Genomic DNA, 21,052 nt, shown 5'->3' with positions numbered 1-21,052 from the left:
CTTGACAGACACTATGACAGTCTTTGTTTATAAAATTTTCGCTTTCACTATAAATTTTTTCAAAAAGAAAATAGTTTGTATACTTTGAAACGGTTTAGTCTGCTGAGTGAGGTTAGGGGCCCAGGCAAAGGCCAAGAAACAAGAAGTGAGAAGAAAACATGGTCCAAAGAGGGTTACAGGGGGTAAGGTAAAGGAGTTAAGAAACACTGGTATCAATTATGCTCTGCGTAAATAAACATGATACTGTATTTGGTTTTCTGATGTAGGGCTTTCCAATCACATCGGATAATTGAGGTTCTGCCGTATCGTACTTGAGTAGTGATAAAGAGGTAAAGATAAACAAATGAAAAATAAAATTAAAAAATTTCGCCTATACTGTAAAAAATTAAAATCACTGGAAAGCCAGGATGTCACAATTCGGGGGGGGGGGGGAATCCTGTTTATCTCTATGCATTCAGTGTTTCGCAGTCAATGAGTTTTAATACGATATAATTTTTTCATGCCAAAATAAAAGTGAATGCCAGTACATATCCTACAATCAAGCGATAAGAATTTCTATAATAAGATAAAGACGTGCCTTTTAGGTGGGGCATTTCTTGCTGAAGAGCAGCCTTTCTTATACTTTCTGAAAATTCCTCTTCGTTTACAAAAGGATTAAGGCTTCTTTGAACTGACTATTCGAGAGCTGCTTGTCAAACGTCTATCTGCTAAGTTAATTGAAAACTGTCCCCTCCCGCCGAAGAGGCAGAAGCCATTTTGTCGTTTTCAACGCCCAGCGCTGTTGCGAGTACAATGGTCATTTTGTGGAGAAAAGAGAGGGGCGTATGCTAAGCCAGCTTAGTGATTCTTTATGGGGGGAAAGCAAGGCAGTATATTTACGGCCAGGACCATTTGGAAGTCAAAAAGTTCACACGTAAAAATACGGCCTAGACCGTTTGGAAGGCATCAACTTCACACGTAAATATACGTGCAGGACCGTCAGTCGGTTAAAAGGATGATTTATGACCTTATTGCAAAATTGAATCACAATCAGATAAATGGTTATAACCAGGGCCCGAATGCTGATGACATTCACAATTTTTTTTTTTTTTTGCATTTTTCTGCTTTTTCCCCCATTAGAGCATTTTTTGGCATTACCAGGGTATTTTTAACTATCCAAATTTTTTGACAATGGAAAGGATTGAAAAAAATTCTATGAATGCTGGTTGCATTGAGCACTTATGAAAAAATATCCTTGAATTTATTGGAAAAAATAAAATATGCTTTTTGACTTCCCAACAATATGCATACACAGGGTTTCTCGGGTGGCAGTTCATTTTCCGGTTTTTACTGCAAACCCCCCCCCCTTTCTAGCAACAGGGCAACCGTTCAGATTCTTCACGGGCCTCTGAATTTCTTGCAAAAAAAATGATAAAAATCATCTCGGGTCATGTTAGTCCCACTCTTGTGAGAGCCATAGCACCAATGTTTTTAGCCGATTCATGAATTATAACTCGTTTATTAGAAAAATTGTTATTTCTGATGAAATGACTGGGAAAAAAATTTGCATATGATTTTCATGCTATCAAAACTTTTTCTTTCAACTTTTGAATAATTGGTTTTTCAACAGAATTTTTTTTTCCACCACTTCTTTTAAGTCATTTACAAGATTTTTTAGGGCAGCAACATTAGAATTTTGGTTATAACTCATGCATCATACATTGAAAAAAAATATAGGCAGATTCCTTTCAATTTTTTTACCCACAAGACTCATATTTAATTAACCATCGAAAATCTTTCACAAACATCACAGACAATCACTCATATTCTGCAATCAAGACCATCATGAAGACTCCAACGAGTAATGCGATAACTTCTTTGACAGATTGCCAGAGCTTTGTGTCCTCTAGTAGCTCTGGGATCACAGATACCGTCGCGATATATATGAAGCCACCAGCTGTGAATGGTAGTATCCAGTTTATAGCAGTTGGATCTAGGCCTTCGGCCAGCAAGCTACAAACGGTACCTGTCAAGGCTCCTACTGCTGTTACCAATTGTAACATTATGGCCTGAGGGAAGAGAAGAAACAAAAAATGAAAAGGCAAATTAAAGAAAAACAATCATATTTTTTTGGAACACGAACTTTTCAATCAAATTATTCAATTTTGATTCATTACAAAAAAAATGGTTTTTTTTGGTCCACATTTGTCCCCCACAAGTTTTTCCACTTACGGCAGATTACAATGTAAAAGTTCTTTCATAAAACTTGAAAAATACAACAAATAAGCGCATTGGTTACATTTGAGCAAATGTAATCAATATGCTTATTGGTTGTTTTTTTCCCTTCAAGTTTTGCAAAACATCTTTTATTAAACCTTTATAGTGTAATCCCGGCCTTAGAGCATATTTTCCTGCTTAATATAACTATTTGCGTGCGATAACTTTTTTTTTCTCCTATGCAGGTAATACTCATCAAGATTTCCCATTTAAAGCATTTTTCCACTCACAATGTTTGATGGTTTTTCTTTTCTTTTTTTTTAAACATTATAAGCAGGATTCATTACTACTACTTAACCATATATGCACCTGGTAAATGTTCCTCTGTGGAATTTCTAATAAATCTGTACATACTGGGGAATGTGTAGTCCCTAACATATTTATGTTGTTGGATTTGTGCTTGTTTCATATTCTTGCTGGTGCTGCCATGTCTTCCATATTTTGAAATGAAGATGGTAAATACTTGAATTTTCGTGTTATGTTAGTATCGTGTGGTGTAGCTACCTGCTGTATATGGAGGTTTTTTTCCAATGAGAGACTAGCTTGCATTCATGCCTCAAAGTTGGAAAACCGCAAAAAACTAACTTTAGCCAACCACCATCATCAACGCCAACAGCGTTCGAACAAAGCTGAATACATTCTTCCCTGTAACTCACAATATTGTATGATGGCAACACTTTTTATACACGAAATGTCTGTAATTAATGTTTGCAAGGTTTTGAGCTGTCTACAGCCTTAACCCTTTTAATGTCTGGTGTCGTTATTTGAGGAAAATGAAAAAAATTAGACATTGTAATAAATCTCAGGCTTGCAACTAGATCTTGTAAATTTGAGTGCTTGTGAATTTCAATCCTACACATGGATTTTCACTGAAAAAAGAATCGAACCACCATTTCTGGTTTAGGAACCAGCACTTCGTGTTAGCATATTTTTCTTGTGGATGCTTTTGTCCTCTATCTTATATCATCAACACAATGTCCATGCAAGAAATTATTTTCTAATTGTTTATTTAAAGTAAAGTTTAATTTACATAAATGACATATACCAACCATTAACCATAACACATATCAAATCAATGAAGTGACCCATACTCTTTAAAAGGTTGAGTATCCTTGATTTACAGATATTGGATTAATAAAAAAATATTAAACTTACTGGGGATAAAGAAAATTACAGTAACAAATTTCATTTTCTCAACCGAACATACACTCCCCACCCCCATGGCCAAAAATACAGCTATGCCAATGTAGGGTTCAGATTTCAAAAATTCAAATTACAAGTAACATTTTTTCAATGAACTGGAGGTATAGATGACAGCAGCCCCCAGCTAATGTGCACACTATAACTTTTCGGGATATTTGGCACACCTAGAAGAATACTCTCACAATTCAAAAAAAACTTGAAATTGCAGAATAACAAAAATAAGCTTCAATTTCTCAATACAAAATGCTGCCTACTGGAACAAAACTTCCGCTACTTAGTGACCAGTTTTGTAGCTACAAGAATCTCACTATTACTGACTTGTAGAGAAAAAAATTCTGGTTTTGAATATGGAATTAACTTAATTTCACGAATTTTTGAGTGGTGACAGTATAATTCTGGGTGTGCGATTTCTTTAAATGGGACATCTGACAACCCTATATTTTACCAATAATGTCTATTTATGGTTTGATTTCATCACAGAAAGAAAAGATTTCTCAGAATCAAAAGGCATACGGGAAACAGAAGCTTCATGTTACATATCTGTATTGCACATTCAGAACAATAGACATCTAGACTATCTCTCTTCTAGTGTATGACATATCATTATTGTCACAAATAATGAAAGGAACAAAAGAAAATGTGTCTATGAGAAGCGAGTTTTCATTTCAAAGCACATCTGTTTCTCACACACAGTCAGTAACAAGAGGCATCGTAAAAAATTGTCAAATGAAAGAAAAGTTACAAATTGCAGTTAAAAAACTGTCAAAGGCAAGTGAAATTGACATTAACGGCAAAAAAAAAAAAAAAATATATATATATATATATATGTATGTATATATATATTACATGGGCATAAGTGTACAAACCATTTCTCTGAGACTAATTTTTTTACAAAATTTCAGAGCAGTCTGGTAGTAATTTTAATTTTTTTCTAGTACTTCATTTAATTCTCTCTCATATGTTACTTCTTAATTTGTTTCAGATGGCATCTGATTTTTTTTTTAAATCATTGGTAGTAGCAAAACCTTAAAATCTGGCTGCCCCAGCTTGAAAAAAATGTTTAACAATGAGACTTGGTGCAAATCTGGAATTTTTTTTCAAAAAAACTTGGAATTGTGTTTTATATATGTGTAAAAAACTAAAATGTAATAAAACTGACAATAAAATTAAAAAAAAAAAATTTTTTTCTTATGAAAAACTATTTTTTTTTGTTCATGTCCTGAATTGTTTCCTATTTTAAAATGTCCACTTTGTTACGGTCATTTGGGAAATATATTTTTATACCAGATTAAATCTGATAAGAGAGCTAGCTCATTGAAAGGTTCACTTTTAATGCTTAATCAACTTTTTTGGATTTGACTTGAAGCTAAATATACGTAAAAAATAAACTTTTCCATGTGCTATTTTGAAAAAATCATGAATATCAAAATGACAGAAAAAAAATTTTTTAACTGCTTTTTTTCAGCATACGTGTAAGAAATAAGCTGATTTCATTATTGTAAGAGATAAAAACAGCAGAAATAATAATTTTTTTAGAACGATATTTGTTTTTGTAACAGAGTGAATAAAATCTGTGACTTTCAGGAATAAAACCCAAAATATATATATATATATATATTATTACAAAATAAAAGTGAAAAATATTTATGAAATATTAAACTTCAAATCATTGGTTATAATTTGAGATCAATTGTATTTTTAAAATTGAACTTTAAATTTTTCATTTCCAAAATGTGGAATGTACACTGTTTTTGGGAATGACCCACATACATTCCCATTATAACGAACTCCAAAAGACTAGAGGAAAACACTTCATTATAACGAAATTGTTATATAATTATTCTTGCTTAGCCCCTAAATGTTTAGTAACTGTGTTTAAAAATTTTAAATAAAGGAAATATCTATCTAAAAGAACTCCCAAGTTTTAGCATTGTTCCTCTGTAAAATTATCTGGGGGATTAGAAAAATTTTCATTAAAACAAGATTTTCACTATAACAATACTCGTTAAAATGGGATTAGACAGTATTAGTATATACATATAAGCTCTGTTCACATGTACAAGATTGGGGGTCGCTTTGGTGATAATTACCAGCATGACAACTTTTTTACCCTCGTAGGGAAGAAAAAGGAAGGAATAGAAGCTCATCAAAAAAAGCCCATCTTTTTTGGGGCGGATTGGTGGTCGACACCGACCTTCTCTCCCATAATCCTTTGCGCCGCGAAAACTAGTATAAGCTCCTACGTCAGCCATCTTGAATCAATCACTTTCGTTCAACCTACATAACCAGTGATGGCTTCCGGAAAGAAGAGGGGGATTACCGGCATAAACTTAACGTCATGCGAATGGTTTGTAGCGAAAATCCCAGTTACCGGGAACTTCCCAGGATGTTTTATTGCACACGTGAACAGGGCTTTAGTCAAAGAAAATTAAAATAGAAAGTAAAGTTCATTGCAGAGCAAAGCTAAACATTCTGCTTTGGGAGGGAGGATAAAAAGGATTTATAGTTTCACATCTATGAACAATAAAAATTTAACCGCCCTTCTCTCATTCTACTAATTCTCTTGCCACCCATTCCTTAAATACGACAACCCTTCGAACTTGCCACCTTGGGATATAACCTACTAATCCCCTCCTGTAACATCTGTGTATAATCAATCAGATGATATATATATATATACACATAGGATGTATGACAATCTCATACACCCCCCCGCAACCTTTTTTTGTCATAATCATCTCGCTTATAATAATCCGTCCTCGGAGATGACGTTAAGCAGAGGTCTAACTGCATATATACCTACATCATAATAAAGAACTCTTAAAGTTCAAGTTATCAAAAACATTTTTTTTTTTCATTTATACTTTTCTCTTGCTGCATCCTGATTGAATAAGAATAGCAAAATCTCCAACTTCATGGGGAACTTCATGCAACAGGATGGTGGCGGTAGTAATGATGCCGACACTTCTGCCAGCAAGGTAAGATGCACCAATCGCAAGACCATCTGTAAAGTTGTGGGTGAAATCAGCAGCGAGGTTAAGGTAACCAGCGACTTTGATGTCTTCGACACCTGGAAAAGATGGAATTAACAATATTATGAGCGATACAAGTCATTACAACACAAGTCTCCAGGTGTGGAATAAAAAAAAAGAGGGGAGGTATGTTTGCACTTTTCCACAATTTTTTCACAGTTAGCACAAAGCTATATAAAATATTTCTAATTTTCTTATAAATTCTGATTCTTTTTTTTTTTTTTTGTTTTGATCTCTTTACATAAACTCAGAAATTCTTTTTCTACACTCACAAACCATAATCACCAAGAAAACGGTGAAAATTCAAATCACTGGTCAAAAAGGAAGTTCCAGAGTCTGTAGATGCATTCTTTTAACAAACAATCGGTGGGCTGATAGCTTGAAGGAAGTTTATAAAATCAAACATGGACTGTTTCATATTGCTAAACTACCACCAAATGTTGAATGGTAGCACCAGTGTTGTATTATGGACATGTGCAACAAATTCTCAAAACGAGAGATTTCACTATTATATTCAAGGTTCAGTCACTTCACTGGGGAGTGTCAATTTGGTCCATTTCCTTCAGGTCCTTGGAACTATTTTTGGTCGATGGAACCAAATTTGCAGAGTCTGGGTTCTTAATGAGCCAAAAATATAACAGTGGAATTTATGAGTTAAATTTTTTCACATCTTTTTGGTAAGTTTTGGATATTTCACATTACAGGGATGTAAGAGACCCTATTGCTACTTAACCATGCATGTAACTCGAATACGCCTATGGAAAATTTTTTAACAAACTGGTGCATAAAAAAACTATTCATAACTGGCACTATAACTTTGTTCGGAGCCAGAGCTTGACAAAAAAAATGTAGTCATATTCGGATAAGTATGGATGGACCATGAATTATTAGTACACCATCAATCGACTGCTTTTACAAGGGGACACCAGTATCAATTGGTAAGGAACAATGCGAGGTTATGGTGTTGCAGGGAATTTTTCTCTAACAGGGTTGTTAATAAATGGAATAGCTTACCCCTGGAAGTAGTAAATTCTAACACAATTGATAAGTTTAAAAAGAAATACGATAACATGGGGTAAATCGAGAAGTTATCCATACTTAGAATAAGACAACCAATTAATAAATAGGCTATTCTTTATGGGGGCATTGTGTATAATATTTCATCATGTGTATTTATTGTTTGTAATTGCATTTTTAATTGGGTTGCTGTATTCTTATAATAAAAAACTTAACAAAAAGGTATGCCTTATATTGGGTATACATAAATCACTATTCTGCAAGTTCACAGATTATTAAAATACAAAACATTGTTGAAATTGTAAAAAATCAGTACATAAAACAACATAGCATAAATAACATCCAATATAACCTTCACTATGGCTTCCTTCATTGTTTGATGATTCAGGTTGTTTCGAGATGCCACTAGTAGAGCTGTCACTGTCTTTATCGTCACCCTTTTCCCCGCTTTCATCTTGATGGATATTTGATTCTCCCTCCTCGCTTTCAGCTTTTTGTTCATGTGATGATTCCTTCACAGCGTTTGCAGTACTTCCTGAACTTGTCTCGTTCGAAACACTTGAATCTCTACTGCCGTGGCTATGACCATGCCCACCTTTCACTATCCGCACAAATTTTTCCACCATCAAAAAGACAACTATACCAACCAAGACCCACAAACCAACAGAAAGATCATGTCCATGGACATCAGAAGTCTCACCGTGAGAGTGTTGGTGATGATGGGAGTGTGAATGTCCATGAGAGTCACTGGATTGTTGTTGACTGGACAGCAACGCGTGTGGTATCAAGTGTAAGAAAGCGTCCCCCAATAATCCACCCGAGGCGAAACTCAATAGGACTTTCAACTTCGATTGATGTTCGACCCGGTTGTCGATGGGTATGAAAAATAACACGACGAACGGCGCAGCACTTATAAGAAGCGTGGACCCTATGGCGTTCGTCCACAGTGCCACAGTGTCCTTCTTCGCCGCCGGGGGGTGATGTTCACTGCTGTCTGCGACATGAGATTCATGGTGTTTTTTGACATTAGCTTCCCTGGAGTATTTGAATGAGGGTTTTTCATGATTGTGACCGTGCTCGTGACCACCGTGGGCTTGGACAGCACTGACAGCTAAGTACAAAGAAAGACATATCACAACAGCTCGGAGCAGCCTCACTTGTTCCGTCATTGCTAATGGTGATTTCAATTACAATGTATATGCACAAATATAAAAGACTGGCAATTCATATACGCCACAAACGCTGTTAAGTAAACCACACGAAAATAATTTTATAACAATTATGATAAAGAAAACTCAACGAGCTCGAACAGAGTGTGTCCATAGATGTCCAAGGTGTCTTAGCGTATCTCAAAACCGGAGAAGTGGGAGGATTGGATGGTGAACTGCCAGTGACAACATATCTATGTGAAATACAAGACAAATACTTTGTGACACGCCAGGCGAAACCCAGACGGCCTGGACCGCAGTTTCATAACATCAACACTGAAAAGTTTTTGACGTCAGAACAACCATCATCATCATGCTGGAGGGATCGTAAAAATCTGATTGACCATATTTCTGTTAAAAAAAAGACAAGTCAGAGATGAGTTACAAAATGAATCACGTAGCGAAGTCGGTAGAGTTGCGAATTTTTTAATTTTTCTCTATAATTCTCTTATAGCATTTTCATTTGAAATGCAAACAAAAATTTATTTTATAGGAATTGAATACTTTCAAATTTAATAGGTAAAAAATTTTTACTTTGAATGTTTAAAATAATTTTATCGGCCTTGCCGGCGAAAATAATTATCCTAAGGTTCACGCCGTCCGTAAGTAGACGCGGAACTGAAACCGTAAACAACGGAAACGAATTGCTTGAGATTAATGTTAGAGGTTAAAATATTCTTGTTAAGTACAACACAATCCGAATACCGGGTATTTTCACATCTATGAAAACGATCAACTATGAAGGGACTCCGTAAAATACTTCTGTACCTTATTATTTTTACCTGTGCATTCAATTTTAGTCACTGCGTGGAGCCCGTCAGTACGGCAGTCAGCTTGGCCACAGCGATTATAGCGTCGGTGTCGATGGCAGGGTACCAGCTCGCCAAGTGTAGAATCTACGAATGTTGCAGTGATCCTTGGGTCAAACTCAATTATTCCGGTAGGTGTTATATGCAGTGAAAATCTTATATAACGATACCTTCAACGTCACTACAACGACCAACGTCAGTCGCCTTTACTCACTAACCTTGATGCATTTTTTTTTAGTGTTATAAAATATTCAGCTAATTCCCGATGTAAGGTATACCCCTTTGCCGCCAAGTTTCAGACTACGCCAAAACAGCGATATGTCTCCAACACCATCCTCTCGTAACACATTTTTAAACACTAAACACTTGTTGTGCCATTCCGCGGTAATTCCAGCAAATAGCGGTAAATCGGGGTGGTGATGAAAACAATCGCCAAGCAGTGGTTTACCATACAGCTCAATATATTGTTAATTTACCAAATATTCCATCACTAATGATAACTCCTTTATACCGATATGCTTCTTTAGTATCATATAGGCAGTTCACAGGTGAGAAAATCCAATATAACGACAGTGATCTATACAATGATATTACTCATAGTTTTAATACAGTGGATCCTGCTTAGTGTGACTTATTTTGTGGTCCCAACTCTCACTAATTCTCGTCCAGATTTCTGATTTAAAGCTTTTTCCACTGACTTTTATCATGATGGTTTGTTTTTTTAAATGTTATAAGGGATCCACCATCTATAACAATAACTTCTTTATACCGATATGTTTGTTTAGTCCCTTGAGTGATTATATAGGCACAGGACCGTCGGGCGGGGGGGGCAAAGAACATGTACTAAAGGTACACATATATATATATTTGTATATATATGTACCATTTGTAGTGTATTTTCAAAAGCCCCCTAAATGACGGGCCTGTATAGGCATTGCACTAGTGAAAATCATAAATCATATACAACGATAACTGTGTGTGTGCAAGCAGTTTTAAAATATTACTCTGGTCTGATGCACTTTTCATAGTGTTAATATATTCCATCTATAACGATAATTCCCATTATAACGGTGCGTTTCTTCGATCCCTGGAGTATTGTTATAGAAGAGTTTCACTTTGCATTCGCTTGAATGTAACCAGTAAGATTATTGGTTGTATTTTTCAAGTTTTATAAAAGAACTTTATAGTATAAAATAACACGTTTTGTTCCTTAGCTGAAAAGATGCTTATTGTCACTGATTTTTGTGTATGTATAGGAAGAATTACAGTTTGAGTAAAGATGCATATCTCTCTGTTCCCTTTCTCTTTTTTTTTTCTCTCTTTGATGGCATTGCTATTATATGAATGTCATGTTTGTTCAATGTTTTCATGGGTTTTTTTTAATCACGCAGGTCTGCAAAGTGATTTTCGACGATCTCTCCATGGACAACATCTCGCCGAAGATATTGTTGCTCGCTCTATAAAAGGTCATCATATAAATAAAAATCCAAAAAAAGCATTAGTTCTAGCATTTCATGGATGGACGGGGAGCGGAAAGAACTTTGTCAGCAAAATTATCGCAGAAAATCTGTATAAAAAAGGAATGGACAGCGAATATGTACATCTGTACATAGCTACGCAACACTTCCCTCACGTCAGTCAGGTTGAAGAATATAAGGTGATGCGGATATCAGCATGTTTTTCCTTATTTTTTTTAATGTCTTGTGTTTCTTTTACATGTTGCAACAAGTGTTTCACTTCTTATTACTATGAAAGTGTAGAAAGGGTCCTTCTTCATTTCATGATTCAAGTGCTTCTAGAAATCGGTTTATTGGTTTATATCATGAAGTTTATAAATTTTGTTTTCTTTAATGGTTTAGAAAAAGCTCCAAAAGGAAATTCAGGAGTACACAAAGATTTGTGGTCGATCTCTGTTCATATTTGATGAAATCGACAAGATGCCAGAGAATGTTATCGATGTCATCAAACCCTATATTGATTATTATGATGATATTGATGGAGTTGACTATAGGAAAAATACATTCATTTTTTTAAGGTAAAAAGTAATAATAATTTTTAGCATTTAAAATTATTTGTCATCTTTTTTTAACCAATTTTATCTATTTACAAAATGCAGTAAAAATTTGGGTTACGAGTACAGTGGAACCTCTCTATCTCAAAGCTGACCAGATCGAAAAAAACAATTCGAGATAGAAAGTTTTCAAGAGAGTTTTTTTTGCAAAAACATGCCAAAAATATTGAAAATTATTATTATTAAATTAAAAATCATTTCATCGGGTCAGTTAATCAATCATTTCGATTAAAATTGTTATTAAAAGTTTGTGAATTGACTTGATTTAAAAAAAAAAAAACGGATTAGATGCCTTATAAATCATGTTTTACGCAGAACATTTTTAATCAATATTTTGATCAAATTAGATTCAACGAAAACTGATGATTTCTGTTTCAAATTGAGTTTGATGGTAGTTTCAGAAGACGACCAAAATTCATTGTCTCCATTGTGAACATTAGTCTTTTGTATTCTTGGAAGCATTAGTTCATCTCCTCACAAGTACCATTTGAAAGTTTCTAAAAAATAAACAACAGTGTAATCAAAAATAGTTTCGAAATCAGTGAATAATAACTAAAAATAACTGATTTTTTTTTTTTAAAAAGACAGGATCCAAATGAAAACATTACAGGTTATGGCATTATTATAACAATTATTATTATATGACATGAATGTCGCTCTCCACTTGTTAATACAAGACATACAGAAGACTGGATGCCGTGAAGATATTTATTATTTGAGATGTTAATTTTTTTTTAAGGAAGGAAAAAACTCAACTCGACTCCCGGTGGAGGCGGAGATGAGTTTTTTCCTTCCTTAAAAAATTAATATCTCAAATAATAAATATCTTCACGGCATCCAGTCTTCTGTATGTCTTGTAATTATTATTATGTTTAGCATATTAAATTGCTTGAAGCGGGCAGCCTCAATTTTTTAACCTATTCCTATATTTGTTAACATCTACTGAATAGGTGAGTAAAATAAGTGAAATATAGTCCTCAGATCACGAGAAGAGTTACAGGAACACCCCTCTCTGGAGAGGGTTCATTTCGCTGCGGGGAAAAGATAAAAATTATCACGGGTTGCCAGTAACGGCTGTCTTGGCGCAAATCGCATCTCTCCGTGTATACTGGTATTCTTCACGATTCAGCGAACTCCGTCAGTCTTCACGCTTGAGTGAGCTGTGCTTTGTGTTGACGTTTGTTAAAAGATGTACTCGAAAATTGTTGTTATAAATTTTAAAAGTAAAATAAATTTTTTAATTAAAAAAAATTTGAATTTTTATAAAATTTGAATTTTTAATATTTAGAACTAAAATATTTAATACAGAAAACATTTTAAAGGGAGTAGTGATAATTTAGTAATGGAGGAAGTAAAATTACTTTAAATTAATAATTAAATTACTAAAATAATAAAATGAAATAATTGTTCAATTAATAATTTAATACAAAGGGAGTATTATTAATTTAATAATAATTTATTACTACTGTAAATTATGTGGCATCCCTTCGGTTTAATTTCTATACCGCAGCAAGAGAATGCCACCTGCTAGCAATTGGCCATTCTTCTGTTTACCTTCTCTTATTGCCATCTCGTCTTTTTTTTCTTTTTACTTTCTCCACAGAAGCTACTCATATGGGCTTTTAAAACAGGTAACAAATGCAGTAGTGACAAAAATAAACAGATTGAACATGCATGCTTGTCAATTTTGCAGTTATGTCTGTAGCAACCCTTAAGGGCATGCCAGCCTGAGAGTCCAGCTGTAAGATGTGCGGGCCATGCTTAAGGGCATCGGAAGCATAGTCCTCTCATGTTGCAGCAGGGATCTGGCTGGGATCTCTCACCGGCCGTCCATAATGAATTTACAGTGTGGAAAAGAAAAGAAAATTATAAGAATTCTCCTGGGTTGGAGGCTTGTCAGCCCCATCCTTCAGCGGACCATGGTCAAAAACGTTTTATACGTGTAGTGTTCAGCTTCAGCTTGATGCATAGAACTGATAATTGAAAAAAAGGCTGGAGTTTTCTATCCCTTCTGCGGAATAAAAAATATATATTTTGTATTAAAATAATATGCTGTAAGTGATCGAGCAGCCGGGCCGTCTTAAGAGCATCACAGGCCTACCCGGGCCAAGTGATTCTTTTGAGGCCCTACCACGTAAATTCTGGAAAATTTCACCAGATCTTATTTTTGTGAATCTAATGCGACAATGCCTTAAGACTGCACTGTCGAACAGCCAGTGTTTACGTAACAAAAACACTGCGATGACGACTTTATCTGGAGCACTGCCATGGCCCTTTTAGTGAAGTTTCTAGGAGTCCAAAATAGTGCTGAAGACGCCAAACGGAAAAGGGCTATTGCTAATGCGCTATTCTCGATGGGCAGTTGTTTTACCTAAAAGGAAATAATAGAATCGTCCGACGTGACGTAGGCGATGTTCTTCTCGTGATCAGTGGACTGTACATATTATTTATAGCATCTATTAACATTATATGGGCACAAAAAAATATTTGATTAATTGGTCAAATAATTGATTACAAATTTTTGATTAACAGGGTCGTCATTTCAACTTTTTCCAGGGGGGGACAAAGAACATGTACTCTATGTATGCATATATATATATATATGCATACCATTTTTAGTGCATTTTCAAAAGCCGGGCGGGGGGGGGGGGGGTTTGCCCCCCCCCCCAAATGATGGGCCTGATTAACCAGTTAAAAATTTTAATCGATTCTCAGCCCTAATAAAAATGCTGTGCCACAGTTTACTACATATTAATGACATTATTTGCTAAGTCACACAATCAACGTTCAATTACACTGCAAATGCACATTACATATTCAAATGCATTGAAATACATTCAAATTTTTTGTTATTCAAATTTTATTTACATACCTTATTTAAAATTATCCATAAGCTTAGATTGATGCATATTTTTGCTCTGAGTCTTTCAATATCATGTATACTAGCAAGAGCTGCAAATATTTCTGGCCCTATATTTTCAGTTTGCTCTAGAAACGGAGCAGAGTTTTTACAGCATGTGTTTAAAGCATTTTTCACTGTTACCTTTTCCCTGATTCCTCTGGATTCTTCCATCTTCAAGTGTTTTTAGTGCCTCAATGTTCTTAAATTTCATCTTCAGCATGTTTTTCTGAGAATCGGTGAAATTTGAATGAGCGACTAGGTCTGATCCTTCATCACTGAGATGACTGGTTTCATGAAGCAATTTTCAATTGTCTGTTATCTAACTTTTTGCCATGCTGAACAAGCCATCCATATGGCATCCAACTCCCATCAATCATATTATCTGCCCATGATTGAAAAGATCTATCAAAACAATGTATTTACAAATAAGTCCTTTCTTATCAGTCTTTCGCCTCTTTTAACCTTTGAAGACCAGACACACCCCCGCTTCCCATCTCGGAGAGATATCAAATCATTTCCGAAGGATGGGATGTACCATCATGGGATTTACCTCTGGGAAAACAGGCATATTTACACAGAGGAAAAGAAATTTTCATGTTTTCTTTTTGTTATCATCATGGCTTGGCTTTCAAAGATAAGGAGTTTTTCAAAAATTACTTTGTGACAGAGAGATCAAAATAGGAGATGTGACAGAGGTACATTGATTTAGTACAGTAAATGTGCATGAGTTTTCTTCTTCTTTCAGATATAGAGTATTTCAAGAAAGAGAGGTTTGATTGCATCTCAGTTTATGAGTTTTTTACAGGAGGAGTGAAAATTTTAAACAAATTTTGACTCAATGAACAAACGATGTTTTGCAAGACGAGCAAAAAATTTAGAATTTTAACAGTTTATGAGTTGATAAAGGAGATATTTTTCATAATACACTCATCAAAGACGACTACTACTACTACTATTAATTACATTAAGTACGAGTCTGTATGAGGCTTTGCTTATTTGCCTTGTCTGTCGAGCATCACATGATCACAACTGAAAATATACGGTTGGTTTTGTTTCACTGCAGATAAAGTCATCCCGTAGCCAGCGACACTCTTTTGTGCTATGAAAGTGCAGAAAGCGAGGGATCAAGGTAGTGGCCAACAGTGCCATCTTAATGAATGAACCCACCCAAGTTCCTCAGAAGCAGAGGAGCCTCATAAAAATGAGATCGAATTAAAATTTTTCGAGAGTGAGTATATAAATTGGTGGATAAGTATTTCTATCCAGATAGGGGCCTCATAAAAATCACTTTGCCCAGGGTCCCATGATGCTTTTAAAATGGTCCTGGTGACAGACCTAAAGTGTGTGCAAACATGTGAGTGACCAAAAGAGTGACTTAGAGAGCAGCCAAAAGACTGAGTAAGTGAGCAGCCAAAATAGTGACCAAGAAAAGGTGTAGGCATGTGAGTGACTAGAAAATATGTGAGCAGGGTAGTGACCAAAAAAATGACCTAGAATAATGTTGATTTAATATGTGAGTGTTTTGGATTACAAGCACATTCACTGAATATGAGTTATGTTCATAAACTGAAGTCTCATTTTAATTTATTTCATTTCTATCATTTTCTCCCTATTTTATGAATAACAAATTTTTTCTTTCTTCCACTGCACTACAATATAAGCCAAGGAAGCTGTTAGAGACAAAAACCTTGCAGTGATTTAGAAATGGAGAAACCCGCTTTTTTCTTTGTTCCAATTAACTAATATTTATATATATTTGTATGAAAGATTGTAATCCAAATCATGTATCTCACCTATTACACATTTTTGGGTCTATTAACTGTCTATATACATATTTACTTATGTGGGGTTTTTTCAGCAATGCTGGAAGTAAAGAAATTACAAGAGTGGCTTTTCAGTTTTGGATGGAAGGAAAAGAACGCGAACTTATCAAAATGAAAGACATTGAACCTCTCATAAACCAAGGAGCTTTCAACGAAATCGGTAAAAGCCATAAAATTTTTTACAATTCAAGAGACATTTTCAATTTTAAATATCCAATATTATCTATACTGTAATACCCTGACTTGTGTCACTTTACATTTATGACATCTCGTCCTAAAACTGATATTTTTTCAAGTGGACATTTTGAACAAAGCTTGAAGGCTTTTTCCATCCCATTCTTAGAGAAATGTTTCTCTAAGAAAGCCACTGAGCAAAAAAGAATATATAAGAAAGAATATAGAATATCTGCAATTCACCTTCCTTCACCCTCAGGAGGAAAGGGGTGATTTCATTAGTTACAGTTGAAAAAGTTTACCTTGACTTATGTTTTTTCTACTTATGTCGTCATCAGGATATCACTGTATATGGCACGATAAGACTATAATAACATACCTCGATTGACAGATATTTGTACAGGTGCGAATGAGTAATATGTTAGTAATTACATTAGTCAAAATTTTCTGCCCTCTTCCATATTTTTAGACTTTCCCACTATACGTGGCAGTGACCAAGAGACCATAGCCACTGCCATTGCTTATTCAATGTGAGCTCCCAGTTTAAAGTAGTTTCCAAATGGCTGAACAAATCATTCTAAAATACATTCCAATAATCAGAACAATTTTTACCAGTCCATGCAGCCACAGAAGTCAAAAATGATATGATAATTAGTAATTTTATTTGCTTGGGTAGGTCAGCTAAATCACTTTGAAAATACATAATTCTATATAAAAACATTTTAAAGATTCAACTGCTGTGCAACCAAAAATCAATTTCACGACTGGAGTCCTGTTCATTCACTAACATTATAACAAAATTTCCTAAAAGACAATTATAATGCAGATAAAACAACAATTTTCTACAGTTTATTAGGTTACAGACCAAGAAAATTTAAATTCCTTTATAATGATAAATCTATTATACATGGGTGTCCAGATCAAATGTCCCAATTTCTGAGCACTTTACAAGAAGTTGGAAAGGATAAGAAAGTGTATAAATATAAAGCAACACTCACAAAGTTTTCGCAAAAAAAATCAGCTCACTTCACGTGTTCTACTTTTGTTACCCGAATGAAAAATGGCCCATTGACTATATAAGAGAAAGTGTGCACCACACATTGCTTCAAGATTTTCTGAGTACCAAATTATGTAATTGGAATTTTTTTCCCTGATGGACACATGAAATGATACCTTATCTGAAATATTGATCCCGGAGAGAAAATGAAGTTCACGCACACACACACCACAGAAGAGAGCTGACAGAACAATTTGCTCCTTCTTTTTATGGTGAGATAACATTTTTCTCATAACAATGGCAGCGTATGTAATGGCACTTCAAGAAAATTTGTCGTCAAACTCACTGAGATGGGCAGCCAAATTTTTCTAATATGGTCACACTATGTGATATTACCGATTTTTAATCGCTGTATGAAATTAGGGAGATTTGATCCGAATACTATGTAATGGCTATTCTCCTTGTAATTTGAGCTTCTGCCAAACAGAGTTTTACTGTATTTGTTGTGTTTATAAGATATGTTTTGCAACAAAATAAACTTAAACCCTGAATATTTTGCAGTAAATGTTTTTAATGCATTTTCAAAGTGAAAAATTTGCATATACCAATTTAATATAGTAAAAAAAAATTGTCCAACTTTTGCATCAATCAACTGGTATTACTAATCTTGTTACTGGTATGATTGACGCTTCTGTTAATGATTATTCAAACTTGTTTACTGTTTTTACCCTGCAGGAGGACTGAGATTCAGTGACATTGTGAAAAATAACTTGATTGATGTTTATGTGCCATTTTTGCCTCTTGAAAAGACACATGTGAAATTGTGTGTGAGGGACGAACTCAGAATGCATTCTACGTTAGTGAATGATGAAGATGTGATAAAATTAGTTGACGAACTAGAATATTACCCGTCGGAATTCCAGCTTTACTCGACATCAGGATGTAAAAAGATTGCACAGAAAGTTAATGTGTTTATCAGCTGAGACTTCTTTATAAACATTTTTTTTAATGTTTTGTTTTTCTCCAATCATTGTTTTACGAATTTCATTCCTTTACCTGTTTTGAATATAAGAATCATATATGTTTTGTATAATTTTTCCAGCGTGTGATTTCTGTTTTATTTGGGGATTTTTTTATGTACTTTCAAACTGTGTTTTTTTTTTTCGGGGGAGGGGGGGTCTGTCAATTGATGATAAATTTTTAGATGTTTATGGACTTATAGTCTAACCAAAAATATTATTTTCTTATTTGAGTTTACATGTGCATCTCAGTACACTAAAATATACGTTTTTTATATGTTCAAATTCTAATGGGCATCCTTACCTCTTACTTGCAAAAATGTGTGTGTGTTTTTTTAAATATTTTTGTCACCATTCATACCCGCACCCATGTAAACACATTTAATTTGAGAAGAGAAAATTTGCACGTTATATTCAAGTAAATAGTTTTTTTTTGCACGATGATTTCGTTTTCGGAATCGGTTTTGAATTTTGTTACTACTGTTTTGAACATTGTTTTTTGTTGAAGTTCATAATTTTAATACATAATTTGATTGAAAAAAAAATGTATTTCTCTTTCAATTTTTTAATTTTTTCATGTATAAAAATAAATGTGTAAGTTTATGATGTACAAGTTTTTGCTGGAAAAAGGTAGAGGAATCTAATTGGCTCTATGAGCTGTTCATGAAACTAAGTTTCATTTAAAAAAATACAGAGGGACCCTAATTATAATTTTCTTTCTTTCAAACCCAGCACAACTCAGGTCTATCACCATGGGCAATTTCCTACGTATTCAGTTGTGCTGGAAGTGTGTGTATTCCTAAAGTCTGAGTGTGTATCTATTATAGTAAGTAACTCGCTTATAGTAAACTTGCTCAATGTAAATAGGCCTTTACCTTTGACATCGTTTTTGGTTATGATTGGCGATTTTTCAGCGTTATTAGCAATTTTATTTGTGCACCTTTGACAACATTTTTAACAATGATTGGCGATTTCCTGTAATTTCCCGTATTTTTCTCAAAAAATGGTCAGCCTATCTGCAAAAACATGTTTTTAGGTTTTTACGACATATTTTTAGTTTTTTAGGGTATAAATGCATTTTTTCTGTCGATTTGTAAGTCAAAAATTTTACCCAAGTAATAAAGGTATAGACTCAAAAATATATATATATTATATTTTTGATACCTTCATATTTAGGTTCACCGTACATTATCGAGGGAAATGCGATCTTGAATACCGGATATCATTAAATTTTGCCAAAATATGCAATTTATTGCCTTAAAGGCAATGCGATAATTACTATTCCTAAAATTGCTGAAGTGTGGGGGAAATAAAGGACTGCAACAAAAAAAAATATATTTCACGAGAAAATATTCAAATTATCAGATTACCGTATTTCATTGAGACAAATACAGTAAACGGGATCTTAAATAGGGTAAAAATACAGGATATCGCCAATTGTTATCGAAAATCTGGGCCGTATTAACCATTAAGCAAAATAAGCATGTGTTTAGGGCTTCAAGAAAGAGGGGGCACCACAAATTTTTTTTTAATGTTAAGTTTTTTTTCCAGCATCAAGCATTCCGGCAAAAATTCCTAGAATTTTGTTGAACGCCTTCATTATATAAAAGGATGACAGAAAAACTAATAAAATATTGCAAACCGAATATCACGTTAATGCTGAGATTTCGTGCAATTTTTTTCTGGGCTTTTTTAACAGCATCATGTGACCCTTCGGCAAACTGATTTTTCTGAGGGAACCCCCCGTACCTAGCTAGAATTACCTGCCTACCAACTGTCGCAAATTGTAAACCGATCTAATTGTCATGAGGGCTGTGTTGAGAGAGCTTGATTGCCTCGGGCTGTCCCCGGGTAAGATCCACGCATTTAGAGTGAGCCAAGTTCTACAGAATAAGAACGGGAACGTGAAAATGTGCAAATCTCTTAGTGAACAGTGGATCAACTGCATGGTTTCAGGGCGGAGCAATGAATGAACGATGAGGAATTCCGGAGCATTATCTTATCGTTAATTATTATTACTCGTGCGAGACAGTTTTGGCACCCCTCCGGCAGGGGCGGAGATAAGGAGGTGGGCGTGGTGAGCAATTGCCGCCCCCCCCCCCCAGCGTAAGGTGGAGTCAACTGATCTAATGTATATATGAATTGACATCATCATCGTGCCCCCCAGACTTCCAAGTCCATCTCCGCCTATGCCCTCCGGCTATAAGTCGCACCAGCAAAATAGCCCCAAAAACTCGCTGCTGTGTTCCCATCCTGATGAAATGCGTCAAAAATCACAGTTTCTCTGCGAATCATTCAGTTCTGTACGCTCATAGTTAGAAATTTTGCATAAAAACTTTTTTTTCCCCTCCTAAATATTTTTTTGCAAGTTTTGTATAATCATTTTTCTCTTTCACCGCTGATTCGGCGCTCCGTGCGTCGCATAGGCTACACATCCTGTAGAGCAACCTTTTTTGGTCTGATCTAGAGTCCTTACAGAACATAGGTATAAAGTCGCCTTAAGCCGACTGTAGTGACCTTATGTTCTTTGAATAGTGAGCA

At 34.8% G+C, this 21,052-nt stretch overlaps 2 protein-coding genes and 1 long non-coding RNA gene across 3 annotated transcripts; 1 reads left to right on the top strand and 2 right to left on the bottom strand.

Moving 5' to 3' along the window:
* Positions 1-1,721: 1,721 nt before the first annotated feature.
* On the bottom strand, positions 1,722-9,068 carry LOC149087017 (zinc transporter Slc39a7-like). Its single transcript, XM_089231236.1, has 3 exons — positions 7,861-9,068; positions 6,324-6,529; positions 1,722-2,048 (listed from the first exon to the last, which is right to left on the bottom strand). The coding sequence occupies exons 1-3, from the start codon at positions 8,675-8,677 to the stop codon at positions 1,797-1,799; spliced, it is 1,275 nt and encodes a 424-aa protein (XP_089087362.1). The 5' UTR covers positions 8,678-9,068; the 3' UTR covers positions 1,722-1,796.
* Positions 9,069-9,318: 250 nt separating this feature from the next.
* On the top strand, positions 9,319-20,164 carry LOC149087015 (torsin-1A-like). Its single transcript, XM_089231235.1, has 5 exons — positions 9,319-9,656; positions 10,917-11,182; positions 11,385-11,560; positions 16,357-16,481; positions 18,228-20,164. The coding sequence occupies exons 1-5, from the start codon at positions 9,455-9,457 to the stop codon at positions 18,473-18,475; spliced, it is 1,017 nt and encodes a 338-aa protein (XP_089087361.1). The 5' UTR covers positions 9,319-9,454; the 3' UTR covers positions 18,476-20,164.
* Positions 11,970-14,763, bottom strand: LOC149087016 (uncharacterized). Its single transcript, XR_016192523.1, has 2 exons — positions 14,469-14,763; positions 11,970-12,093 (listed from the first exon to the last, which is right to left on the bottom strand). It is a non-coding gene; the product is annotated as an uncharacterized LOC149087016 (long non-coding RNA).
* Positions 20,165-21,052: the final 888 nt, after the last annotated feature.

Source organism: Pholcus phalangioides, unplaced genomic scaffold (genome assembly GCF_987345545.1).
Source record: "Pholcus phalangioides strain wild (caught in Gottingen) unplaced genomic scaffold, Ppha-v1.0 ptg000004l_1, whole genome shotgun sequence".
Classification (NCBI taxonomy): domain Eukaryota; kingdom Metazoa; phylum Arthropoda; class Arachnida; order Araneae; family Pholcidae; genus Pholcus; species Pholcus phalangioides.
Note: the sequence above shows the minus strand (reverse complement) of the source record. Positions and strands in the feature narration are given on the sequence as shown.

Excerpts from the sequence above, each read along its gene's own strand:
- LOC149087017 (XM_089231236.1), bottom strand. The coding sequence starts at position 8,677 with ATGACGGAACAAGTGAGGCTGCTCCGAGCTGTTGTGATATGTCTTTCT. Across the intron at positions 6,530-7,860 it reads TGAAGGAAGCCATAGTGAAG|GTGTCGAAGACATCAAAGTC; the intron begins GTTATATTGGAT and ends CATCTTTTCCAG. Across the intron at positions 2,049-6,323 it reads CAGGATGCAGCAAGAGAAAA|GCCATAATGTTACAATTGGT; the intron begins GTATAAATGAAA and ends CTCTTCCCTCAG.
- LOC149087015 (XM_089231235.1), top strand. The coding sequence starts at position 9,455 with ATGAAGGGACTCCGTAAAATACTTCTGTACCTTATTATTTTTACCTGT. Across the intron at positions 11,183-11,384 it reads GTCAGGTTGAAGAATATAAG|AAAAAGCTCCAAAAGGAAAT; the intron begins GTGATGCGGATA and ends TTAATGGTTTAG. Across the intron at positions 16,482-18,227 it reads AGGAGCTTTCAACGAAATCG|GAGGACTGAGATTCAGTGAC; the intron begins GTAAAAGCCATA and ends TTTACCCTGCAG.